Here is a 12,788-nt window from a genome sequence, read left to right as displayed (position 1 = left end):
TTGACATATGCCACAGAACGATCATTAAAAAGTTAGGTGACTTGGCCAGTATCATACAATTAGATGGAAGTCTGAGAAAACGTGAGCTAGGTCTTAAAATTGTTAATTTGGCCAACTTTAAATTACTTCAACCACATGTGGAATTTTAACTTTCCTTCATCACATTTTATAAAATGAAAAAGAAACAGATAAAATTACTTTTAACAATATATTTTTTTATCTATAACACTAGCATTTGAACATGAATATAACAAATTGAGATGGTTAACATTTGTTGGTACTACGCTTTCAAAATCTGGTATATTTTACATTTATATCACTTCTCAGTTTGGACTGGCTACATTTCAAGTGCTCACTATCTACATGTGGGTATCATCACCAGATGGAATAGCACAAGCTAAAAACTAAGTATCAAGTAAGGCTATCTGGCATATTATATACATTCTTTATTGACTTCTCTTTCTCACCATCCACCAGTGGGTCATTTCATTGTTTCTTACCTCTTCCTGAGATGAATTTAGTAGAAAACAAATATAAAACTAAACACATTATTAATGTTAACTTCTATTCTGAATTTTCCTTGAGCATGACTCCCCAGAATGAAAACTGTACTTTGAAGCTTTCTGTGCTACAAAGTATGTCACATAGTGAAGTTCTAGATAACAGGAAGTTAGCTTTGAAAGCTATGCAACATCTAGAAAGTATACTTCGGGAGAGGTGTAGGCCCCTTTCTCTTCCAGGCTGTGTGTCATGGGGATGTTACAGCTGGAGTGCCACTGTGAGTCATGAGGTCAGACGAGGCCATGGGGACTGCAGAGCAGTGAGCTAGAAGTCTGGCCTCTCAGAAGTCTGAGGAGTAGCTTTACCATACCACCCACCTCCAAGACTTTATCTGCATGAAAGAGAAATACACCATCTTGTTTAAGCAGAGTCAGCTGGAGGTTTTCTCACTGGCAGTTGAACCTAACTCTAACTCATATACTTGCTCAAAGATTTCATAGAAGGGAGGGCTGGAGCTAATAGATAAAACAAACTTACGACTGTTTTGAGATTTTTTTTATTTTTATTTTTTTAATTTTTTTTAATTTTTTTTTTTTGACAGGCAGAGTGGACAGTGAGAGAGAGAGACAGAGAGAAAGGTCTTCCTTTGCCGTTGGTTCACCCTCCAATGGCCGCCGCGGCCGCTGCGCTGCGACTGGCGCACCGCGCTGATCCGATGGCAGGAGTCAGGAGCCAGGTGCTTTTCCTGGTCTCCCATGGGGTGCAGGGCCCAAGCACTTGGGCCATCCTCCACTGCACTCCCTGGCCACAGCAGAGGGCTGGCCTGGAAGAGGGGCAACCGGGACAGAATCCGGCGCCCCGACCGGGACTAGAACCCGGTGTGCCGGCGCCGCAAGGTGGAGGATTAGCCTAGTGAGCCGCGGCGCCGGCTTGTTTTGAGATTTTTAAAAATCAGTTTTTTCACTGCTTTTCACTAAAGCAGTCCTAGATGACAAAACTTTAAAACAGAGATGATCATTTATTAATTTTTTTAGAAAATTCTTTCCAATTACAGGAATAATAAAAATGTCCAAAGAGTCCTACCAAAAATGTTTATGGTACTGACTTGACTATTACTGGTGAGATACTACTCTTCATAAGTTCTCACCACTGAAAATGTATGAAACTGGCAACTGTGGCACAAAGATTATTTTCAGAGAAAAAAGAGCTATACAACTAATTTGATGTTAAGTTAAATATAAAAAAAAATGGCATTAGAAGAAGACTCAGAGAAGACATATAATAGACCATGATCACTGTGCAAAGTTAACAGTGCTATATTTATGTGGACAAAATGCCACAAATAATACAAAACTGAAAATTGCTACCTTTTTGATAGTCAAAGATAAATGATCAAGTATACCATCCTGACATCTGGTCAACTGATAGAAAAGAAACCAAGACAATCAAACATGAACTGTTTGTGTCACTTTCCTGGTTGTAAAATAAGAACAGATTTTCTAAGACAATTACAGAATATCCCAATTACAATACTAGCAGTAGTATCTGCAATATTAGAATTATTTCTGAACTTCTCTGTCAAGTACTGAAAACTTTATTTCTGAGCAAACAATATCTTACTGATAACTACATACTTTAAAATAGCCTGTTTATCTAAAGCAGCATGTCCTTTACTGTTTTACGTACTAATAAATGTGGCATGGACAAACAGGTTCATGGCCAGGTAAGACTGGAAAGTACAGTGCTTTAAAGAAGGATAAAAACAGTTTCTTTGTTGTAGGACATATCATAGCAAAACTCTGGGTGAGGGACGGGTGCCGTGGCACAGTAGGTTAATCCTCTCCCTGCGGCACCAGCATGCCATATGGGCACCAGTTCTAGTCCTGGCTGCTCCTCTTCCAATCCAGCTCTCTGCTCTGGCCTGGGAAAGCAGTAGAAGACGGCCCAAGTGCTTGGGCCCCTGCATTCGCATGGGAGACCAAGAAGAAGCACCAGGCTCCTGGCTTCGGATTGGCATAGCTCTGGCCATTGCGGCCATTTGGGGAGTGAACCAACGAAAGGAAGACATTTTTCTCTGTCTCTCCCTCTCACTGTCTGTATCTCTACCTCTCAAATAAATAAATAAAATCTTAAAAAAAAAAAACCTCTGGGTGAGGGGGAGGGAATGGAACTGCAACATCACTTCTTAATTAGGAATCCCCAATCTACTTGTTACACTCCTATATAAACACCTTTAAAAACTGTTTATAAGTTGTTATATCCTTCAGGACCAATTTTCCATGGATCAATTTAGAAAATGCTGACTTAAAATGTATATAACTAGGGACAGACATTGTTCCAGTATAAGAGGAGGTAAATAACGTGCCAAACTCAAGCAGCAGCCTTACCAATCTAATGAGGGCAGGCCAGCAATAAAGCATAGATCTAAGCGGAAGTAACTGCCTAATTTGTTGTTATAGAAATTGCCATTAAATGTTACTGGGCCCACCCAGAAAAACCACTAGGGGGATCCATAGAAGCTGATCAAATGGCTCATTAAGGTGAGAATTTGACCAGAAGTAAGGAGAACGTAATGAGTACCCAAGACGTTTTCTAGAAAATGGGATGGCCTGAGCCCAGATATCGGGATAGATCTATGAGCATTCTTGGGGTTTAATAAGACCTAATTAGTAAGATTAAAGACTATGGGGACTGGAGATAGAAATACGTCATTCTAAGAGTTCCAGCTGGCCTACATGACCCATCTTGGGGCATCTCTGAAGCCACCGAGATCTACTTTAGCTCAGGGATACCGACTGTTGATTCCAAGGCCAGGATACCAGAACTTTCCTGGAATATTGCAGCCATTCTGCTTATTCAAGCCTTCCTACTAAGTGGAAGCAAAACTGGAATGGTTTGGGAGGACCTCCTAAATCTGCCTTGGTAGATAATGTTAGCATATGGGCAAGGAAAGAAGTGAACAAGAATGGAGTGCTTCACAGATAGGAAGACTCACTTCTTCCTCTTCTTCTTTAAAGGCAGAAGGAGAGAGAGAGAGAGAGAGAGAGAGAGAGAGAGAGAGAGAGAGAGAGAGAGAGACTGACTCTCCCATCCATTGGTTTACTCCCCAAATGGCCACAACCGGCAGAAGTCAGAAGCCTCCTCTGCATCTCCCACATGCATGCAGGGGACCAAGGATTTGGGCCATCAGCTCATGCTTTCCCAGACTCATTAGCAGGGAGCTGGATCAGAAGTGCAGCAGCCAGGACACGGGATGCAGGTATTGAAGGTGGTGGTGACCTAACCTGCTGTACCACATTTACCCCAGAAGACTCATTTCTAATGAGCATGCATGTATAAATGCAAACACACCCCTCTCATATGAATTGCCCCTTCAGCGTTAGTTTTATTTATAAGCTATATAGAATGATGTAGCTTACATAAAAAAGATTCAACTATTCCCTTGAGCTCTTTCTGTGGAATATAAAAATCATAATTTTAAATCTGTAAGGAGTTTAGAGATTGTCTAGTCCTAGGTCTTTGGATTTCAGAAGTCAGTAAAATTTCAGAAAAATCTGAATTCCTACACAGGGTGTCCAATTTTTATTTTTTTCCAGTAAGGAAAGTAAAATAAAATACAGCCATTTACCATCAGCAACATTTCTGGAAAACAATCTCAGAATTTAAAGACTAAAGTTAGCTACATGGAAAATTTGTTTACCTTATTTTGCAAAGAAACCCAGAGAGGTACATAGCTCATCTTGAGATAACATCTGGCTTGGGGCAGAACTGAACTCTTTCTACCATACTAACTTTCTTCCCTTGCTCTCATAGATAAATATTGGTGTTGTTTCAATGACATACTCCAATCTAAGAAAACTATTTGAAAGTGGGGCATAAAATAGCTCATCATAAATCTGAGAAATTGTGGGTGAGTGTGAGGTGGATGACTCAGAATAAAAGTCACCCATGGAAAGAGAGAGCAAGCAACTGAGCAAAAAGAATGTTTAAATACTTACCATTATACAACTGCCCAAACTGAGGTGCTGAAGCTCTGAACAGAAGTTCAAAATGCTGAGCAGTGCCGTTTGCTGCCATCAGGGACCACATCAGAGGCAAATATGGAAAGTGAAACAAAGAGAAGAGGTCAAGTAGACATTAAAGGCTGTCACTGCTTTTCCTGAAATACAGCTCGAAATCCCAGTTACAGATACCACAAATGCCATTTAATGAGTCCCCAGGTGGTGCGCCATGGATTGGCTTGGAGTCAAGGTAATCATTACTAGTCTTCATGTAAGTCATCACTTGTATATGGTTTTGTATGGCCTAAAGACACATATATTCCTTCTGAACTCTCAGTTCATTTCCCAGAGGTAAGCAATTTGGAAGTTCAGTTAAGAATAAACAACAAGACAAGTTAAACAGCCCCTCCTTAAAAAAAAAAAAAAAAAAAAAAACCACAGGAGGCTGGTGACACTAGCAGCAGCTGTGACATTCACTGATCAGCTGCAGCTTGATGGAACTGCCAATAGAGTCACCCAAATCAGACTTCGCTGGTGACTTTAATGTCAAAGGATTCTCTTTGCTGACAACGATACCAACAACCACTGAGCACCTGTCAGCAGCAACATGCTGACTGAAACATATATAAAGTGCACTTTCTGGTCATGTTCCTGCCATTTAAGCCCATCTATCCAACACAATGGAAATGGCCTCACCACCAAAGAAATCCAAAAGTATGCTAGACTGCTACATAACAACAGCATCTAAAATATCTTTAAAAGTTGTCATTTCACTTTTTCATGTCTGCTGTGAAAAACTATAAATAATGAAACAGTACAAAATATTCATACTTCTACCTTTTCTTTTATAAATCAAGGAAAAAACTACTCAATTCCTGTGGTTAAGTTTCTTTGTAAATATTTGAAATAAACCAAATCTAACAAAATTAAGATATATTACAATTTCTGTTAAATCTGATCCAAGTATTAAGCAACCTAAAATTATCATTTGAGGGCAGGTAAAGAATGTGCCAGTGATAATACAAACCATTTGCTCAAATCCCAGATAACACTCTTACTGAGGAAATGAAGAATAAAATATTTACAGAAAATCACTTAAAGCAAAAATCAAAATAATATTTTTAAGAGACTTTAGAGCAATATTAGAATTAACTCTCTTTCACTTTTGGGCATTTCTTTAAATTCAAGCCAAAAAAAGTTCACATGGATCTTACACTTAAGTTTCAAAATAGCATTTATGAGACATGTAAATGTAGCTCTCAGAATGTTAACTTTAGAAAGCATGTGTGAAGATAAATCAATTTAAGGTTCTCCACAATAGTCATGTTAACTTACTAACAGAGAGGAATATGACATATTTTTTTATTAAAGTATCAGATCTTTATAACAAGATCATTTTATAAGATTTTTCCATTAACAAGATCCAGAGCATATCAGAATTTTTGAGAGGTTCTCACATATTCTTATTATTAAATCTGTTTTTGTCCTTTTAAATTAAAAAAATTGTATTAATATAAAGAGGACAGATTTAATGTATTGCATAGGTACAGTTCTAAGAAGATAACCATACTTCCCTTCTTCCCCAATCCTCCTCCTTCCTTTCCTTCTTTTCATTAATTTTTGCAAAGACATAATTTTAATATACCCTATAATTAGAGGCTTAACTGACCACTAACCATAAAATTCAACAAGTTAAAAGCAGGAAGACCACAGTTCCACAGGAGTATAAACAAGGGCTAAAAACAACAATCATCTCACAAGATGTCTATTTCATTCCTATACATTTTTTTGTTCTTAAATTAAAAAATACATACATATATAATTATGGAATTTCTTTCATAATTTAAATTATTTACTACAAACAATCTCAAGTATATAAAAAATTATAAGATCCAAAATAAACCATGTAGCCACCACTCAGACTTATCAACTCTTAATATTTTGCCTTCTTTATTTGTATATCTCTCATCCATTCACATGCTTCCTTAGAAGTAATGCTTATCATAACAGGTATTTAGAAACATGCTTAATATTATACAATTTTACTATAGATCCATAAGTAGCATAAAAGACTGATTGTTCAATGTGGTTTTTATATAAATAACATTACGACACATATATCTTATGCATCTTCCTCATCAGTATTAGTGATGGATTTGTCTATGTTTTATGTACAATTCTAGTTCACTGATTTTTAACTGTTGTATAGTATTCTGTTACGCAAATACACTACAACATGCCAGCTCATTAAAGGGATAGTTGTTTAAAATTTCACTATTACAAATGGTGTCAGAAGGACTGTTCTGCATGCTTCCTTATGCATTTACAGGAGTGTATTTCTCTTAAGCCCATACTAGAGGAAGAATTTCCAGGTGTTTGGGTGTGCTTCAACTTTATTAGATTTTAAAAAATAGCTCTCCTGAGTTCTTGAATCAATTTATTCTTCCACCAGGAATGTAAGAGGGTCACAGTCTGACATCTTTGACATCATATAGTCATTTCATTATTTATTTATTATTAACATAAAGAGAACAGATTTTATGCATTCCATAGGTACAGTTCCAAGAAGACAACCACAATTCCCTATCTTCCCCTGTCCCCCAATCTCCCTCGCTCTCCCTTCTTCTTTCACCAGTTTTTGCAAAGACATAATTTTTTAAGGATTTATTTATTTATTTGAAAGGCAAGGTTACAGAGAGGCAGAGGCAGAGGAAGAGAAAAATAGGTCTTCCATCCACTGGCTCACTCTCCAAATGGCCACAACAGCTGGAGCCGGGCCAATCCGAAGCCAGGAGCCAGGAGCTTCTTCCAGGTCTCCCACATGGATGCAGGGGCTCAAGGACTTGGGCCATCTTCTACTGCTTTCCCAGGCCATAGCAGAGAGCTGGACTGGAAGTAGAGCAGCAGGGACTAGAACCAGCATCCATATGGGATGCTGGCACTGCAGGTTTACCTGGATTTACCTGCTATGCTTCAGCGCTGACCCCCATAAAGACATAATTTTAATCCACTCTACAATCACATGTTTAATCCACCACTAACCATAATATTCAACAAGTAAAAAGTAGAAAGTGCTTGGGCACCTGCACCCACGTGGGCACCTGCACCCACGTGGGCTCCTGGCTTCACAAGGGCCCAGCTCCAGCCTTTGCAGCTATTTGGGGAGTGGACGAGCAGATGGAGGATCTCTCTCTCTCTCTCTCTCTTCCTCTGCCTCTCTGTAACTGTGCCTTTCAAATAATAAACAAACAAATCTTTAAAAAAAATTAGGGAGACTACAGTTCCACAGGAGTATAAACAAGGCTAAAAATGACAATTGTATCACAAAATGTCCATTTCATTCCTATACATTTTTTGTATTCTATATTAACTGCTCAATATCAGAGAAATCATGTATTTGTTTTTCTGAGACGTCTTGTTTCACTGTTGTGAAACAACACTGCTTGTTTCCAGTTGTATCCATTTTGTTGCCAAGCCAGGATTTCATTCTTTTTATGGCTGAGTAGTATTCCACACTGTATATATACACCACATTTTCTTTACATGCTTACCTATTTTGAGTATGTGATGGTATAATTTGCATTACCACAATTACTTGTGAGGCTGAAGAACTTTTCATGTTTCTTAGCCATTTGTAATATTCTGCTCTGTAAATGGCTTAACATATTTTGTTGATTTTTCCTGTGGTTATGTTTCTTCCTTCATGACTTGTAGGGAATATTTTATGTTGCAAACCAAAATGTTTTCAGTTACATTCATTACAAATATCTTCTCTAAATCTGATATTTGTCTTTTCACTTTATTTATAGGGTCTTTTGAGATGTGAACATTTTAAATTTTAATAAAGTCACCACTAATATTTTTTATGTTTGTATTCTGTTTTCTTTCCTGAAAAGTCCTTTTTTAACCAAGAATATTCTTCTTTATTCTAAATGGCAGCTTTAAAGTCTTTAGTTAGCTTTTTTTTTTTTTTTTGACAGGCAGAGTGGATAGTGAGAAAGACAGAGAGAAAGGTCTTCCTTTTTGCCATTGGTTCACCCTCCAATGGCCGCCACGGCTGGTGCGCTGCGGCCTGCGCACCGCGCTGATCCAAAAGCAGGAGCCAGGTACTTCTCCTGGTCTCCCATGGGGTGCAGGGCCCAAGTACTTGGGCCATCCTCCACTGCACTCCCTGGCCACAGCAGAGAGCTGGCCTGGAAGAGGGGCAACCGGGACAGAATCCGGTGCCCCGACCGGGACTAGAATCCGGTGTGCCAGTGCCGCTAGGTGGAGGATTAGCCTATTGAGCCGCGGCACCGGCCTAGTTAGATTTTTAATACAACTAGAATTTTTACATGATGGTAATCCAAAACATCCACAGGAAAATGGAATTAAAAGGTAAGGCTGTTTTGGTGCAACAAAAAAATTGATATCCATGCATATGAGGGGGTCTTCAAAAAGTTCATGGAAAGTATGTACTATGAAAAATATGTATGGATTTCAAAACTTTTGCACCAAAATAAACTTCTGCTTTAATTCCATTGCTCCATGAACTTTCTGAAATATCCAGAGGATGTCAAAATTGTATTCTCCTCCCTTGCTCCCTTGTTCCAATTCAATTTATTGTTGACTCTACTTGATCCATTGATTTGTGGTGCTTCCTGTCATTTATCAAGTTCTCATATATTGTGAATCCATTTCTCCAACATTTGGTTTTGCTATTTGCTTGCCTTTCTCTACCTGTATAACACTTACTACAGTTTACAGTAAGCCTTACAATCCAGTAGGGCAAGTACCTCTCCCTCCTTCCTGAAACTCTCTTAGCTGTTGTTGGTCTTTTGCTCTTTTTTGTTGTTGAGTTTTTTTCTTTTTATTTTTTTTTAATTTTAACTTTTTAAAAATTTTTTTGACAGGCAGAGTGGATAGTGAGAGAGACAGAGAGAAAGGTCTTCCTTTGCCATTGGTTCACCCTCCAATGGCCGCCGCGGCCGGCGCGCTGCGGCTGGCGTACCGTGCTGATCCGATGGCAGGAGCCAGGTACTTATCCTGGTCTCCCATGGGGTGCAGGGCCCAAGCATCTGGGCCATCCTCCACTGCCTTCCCTGGCCACAGCAGAGAGCTGGCCTGGAAGAGGGGCAACCGGGACAGAATCCGGTGTCCCGACTGAGTTTTTTTCTTTACAGATTTATTTAAGCAAAGTTTTTCTTTTTCTTTTTCTCCCTCCTACCCCCATCATCCTCTCTCCCATGTGAAGGACTGGAAATGTTTATTACGCAAGAGGAGCTCACTCCTTCTTGGCTGCCCTTTTCCTCATAGCAGCCAGGATTCTGCTCGGCTTCTCCCACTTGTTCTTGGCTCCTATTTTCTTGATGAACTTGAGGGCCTGTTTGCCCTTAAAGAACTTCCGCAGTTCTCCCGCAGGGCACTAATATGTGGCAAAACCACACACCTCCTAAATCATGTCTGCCAGGAACTCGGTATCTCTTGGTGAGGTGCCTGCAGTGTGACTGTGGCTCACTTGAGGCCTGTGTTGAGGCCCACAGACATACAGTAGCACAGAGCTATGGTTGTGGCTTCCCATCACTGTCTAAACTGTGCACAGGGCCTAGTACTCCAGATGACAATTATTTTTTTTTGGAAAGGTAGAGTGATGGGGAGAAAGGGAGAGAGATGGACAGAGGGAGGGAGAGAAGGAGAAAGGGAGAAAGAGAGAGAGAGAGAGAAGGAGAGGGAGACAAGACAGAGCTATCTTACATTTGTTTACTCCACAAATGGCCACAACAACCAGGCTGGGCCAGACTGAGGCCAGGATCCTGGAACTCCATCTGGGTCTCCCACATGGTTGGCAAGGGCTCAAGCTCTTGTGCCATCATCTGCTAACTTTAGTAGGTGCAATAGCAGGGAACTGGAACAGCAGCAGCTGAAACTTGAACCAGTTCTCCAATATGGATGGGATACGACCACGTATATGTATCAGTGAATGGAACAGATAATAACCTACAGAGTAAATATCATTACTACCATTTATAGAGGAGGAATTGGAGTCAGAGAAAGTTAAATAATGTCTTAGGTATTTACCTCAATCTTGAATGAATTAGCCAGGTTTAAAATTTTATGATGGCAATCATCTTCTTTCAGCACTTTGAAAGTAGAACTGCACAGCTTATAAGCCTCTATTATTTGATAAGACATCTATTGTCAGTCTAGTTGTACTCCTTTGTGGGCAGTATGTCTCTTCTCTCTCACAGCTCTTACTCCTTTATTTTTGATGTTCTGTAATGTCACCACAATGTGTCTAGATAAAGATTTATTTTGTCTGACACTCTGAATACATATGTGATTTAAAGGCAGATTATGGAGAAACCCACGTGAAAAGAAGCAGAGGCCTCCAAACAGCTGAAAAAAAAAAAAACAAAACTGCCAATAGCTACACCGGTGTGTTTAGTGGCTGATCACCCATCACAGTCAAGCCTGGTGGTGACTGGAGCCCCAGATAACCACCTGGCTGCAAATTCCCTTAAAGCTTCCTTCAGGCTCTTTAAAGTCAAAACTCCTCTGATAAACCTGATCCCCAGAAAGTATGTGAGGGGGCCAGTGCTGTGGTATAGTGGGCTAAGCTTCCGCCTGCAGCACTGGCAACTCATACGGCCGCTGGTTTGTATCCCAGCTGCTCCACTTCCAGTCTAGCTCTGCTGTGGCCTGGAAAAGCTGTAGAAGATGGCCCAAGTGCTTGGAAACACGGAAGACCAAATGGGAAGACCCAGTGGGAGATTCTGGCTCCTGGTTTTGGATCAGCCTAGCTTCAGCTGTTGTGGCCATTTGGGGAATAAACCAGCAGATGGAAGACCTTTCTCTATGTCTCTCCCTCTCTCTGTAACTCTACTTCTCAAATAAACAAATAATTTTTTTTTTTAAAAAAGAAAGCATGTGAGGGAACAGATGTAGGGTGTTTTGCTACTAAGTTTTGGGGTGACTGACATACAGCAAATTGGTAAATAATACAGAGACTAGCACATATTTTGCACAATTTATATAGTTATTAAAGAAATAGGGTTGCTTGTAGGATTAAACAAGTATGTTTATAAATATACATATAAAACACATGTATGTATATATATGATATAAATATATATTATTTCCATTTATAGATGAGGAATCTGACTCACATAAAATTAAATACCTTGCTTGATTTTTAAAATTACTTCAATCATCAGTGATTGAGGCTTAAAATACTAAGATGACAGGCATGAACCAGCAGACAGGAGCCTTCTTTGTCTCTCTCTCACTGCCTCTTAAGTTAGGGCCTTGTTTTGCAGAAATGAGTTCAGAGCAGGAGTTGACAAACTACTGCCCATGGTTTTCACCTAGGTCACTGTTGTTTTTTGTTTTTGTTTTTTTTTAATGAAGTTTTCCTGGTACACAAGCACACTCATTCACTAATGTATTACTCTACAGGACTGTTTTGCACTACAGAAGCTGAGAGGAGTAGTTGTGACAAAGACTGCATAGCTTATGTGCTTAAGATGTTTACTATCTGGGGAGTGCATTGTGGAAGTCCCACAACCTGTGATGCTGACATCCCACATGAGCACTGGTTGGAGTCCTGGCTGCTTTACTTCCAAACCAGTTTCCTGCTAATTCACCTGGGAAAGCAGCAGAAGATAGAGCAAGTGCCCTTGCCACACACTCCAACCTGGTTGGAGTTCCAGGCTCCTGGCTTTGCCTTGACCTGGCCTTGGCCATTCAGACAGTGAACAAATAGATGAATGATCTCTCTCTCTCTCTCTCTTTCTCTTCTCCCACCGGTAACTCTGCTTTTCAAATAAACAAATAAATCTTTAAGACAAATAAATATATTTACTATCATCTGGTCCCTCACAGGAAGTTTGCAGACTCCTACCCACAAGGACAAAAACAGTAATACCACAATGAGTACTTGTAGTAATTCTACACATCAAGAACACACAAATGGATGGACCAAGGCTACGTTATTAAGTGTACCATGAAAAGACATTCAGAAATAAAAAGTAAAAGACTTTATGAATGTCCCATTTAAGACTTAAGGTATTTCCCAACCCACAAATTCACAAATTTTACTCGTTAGTTCTGTAAAAGTCAACTTAATAGAGGCACGACTGGTTCTATTAAAATTAAACATAATTAAATAGCAGTTTTAATGCAAAACAGCAGATTCATTTTCAAATGAATTTATAATTTTCAAACAAAGGCAAACCTTATGTAAATCATTTTGGAAAGGAATTCACTATGGAATGACTGGATCCATGATCATTTCTTCTACAGAAATTT

The 12,788-nt window shown here is 39.5% G+C and overlaps 1 protein-coding gene across 25 annotated transcripts in view; it reads right to left on the bottom strand.

Annotated features, from left to right (window-relative positions):
- FBXL4 (F-box and leucine rich repeat protein 4) overlaps window positions 1-12,788 on the bottom strand; it is an 84,715-nt gene that overhangs the window by 8,392 nt on the left and 63,535 nt on the right. For all 25 annotated transcript variants that reach the window (XM_051854472.3, XM_089332859.1, XM_089332854.1 and 22 more), the window contains one exon: window positions 4,500-4,571. In XM_051854472.3, the coding sequence (XP_051710432.2) occupies window positions 4,500-4,571 (72 nt within the window). The remainder of the gene's footprint in view (window positions 1-4,499; window positions 4,572-12,788) is intronic.

Source organism: Oryctolagus cuniculus, chromosome 5 (genome assembly GCF_051225735.1).
Source record: "Oryctolagus cuniculus isolate XC-2025 breed Fujian yellow rabbit chromosome 5, ASM5122573v1, whole genome shotgun sequence".
Classification (NCBI taxonomy): domain Eukaryota; kingdom Metazoa; phylum Chordata; class Mammalia; order Lagomorpha; family Leporidae; genus Oryctolagus; species Oryctolagus cuniculus.
This window is presented reverse-complemented; position numbering and strand designations above follow the sequence as displayed.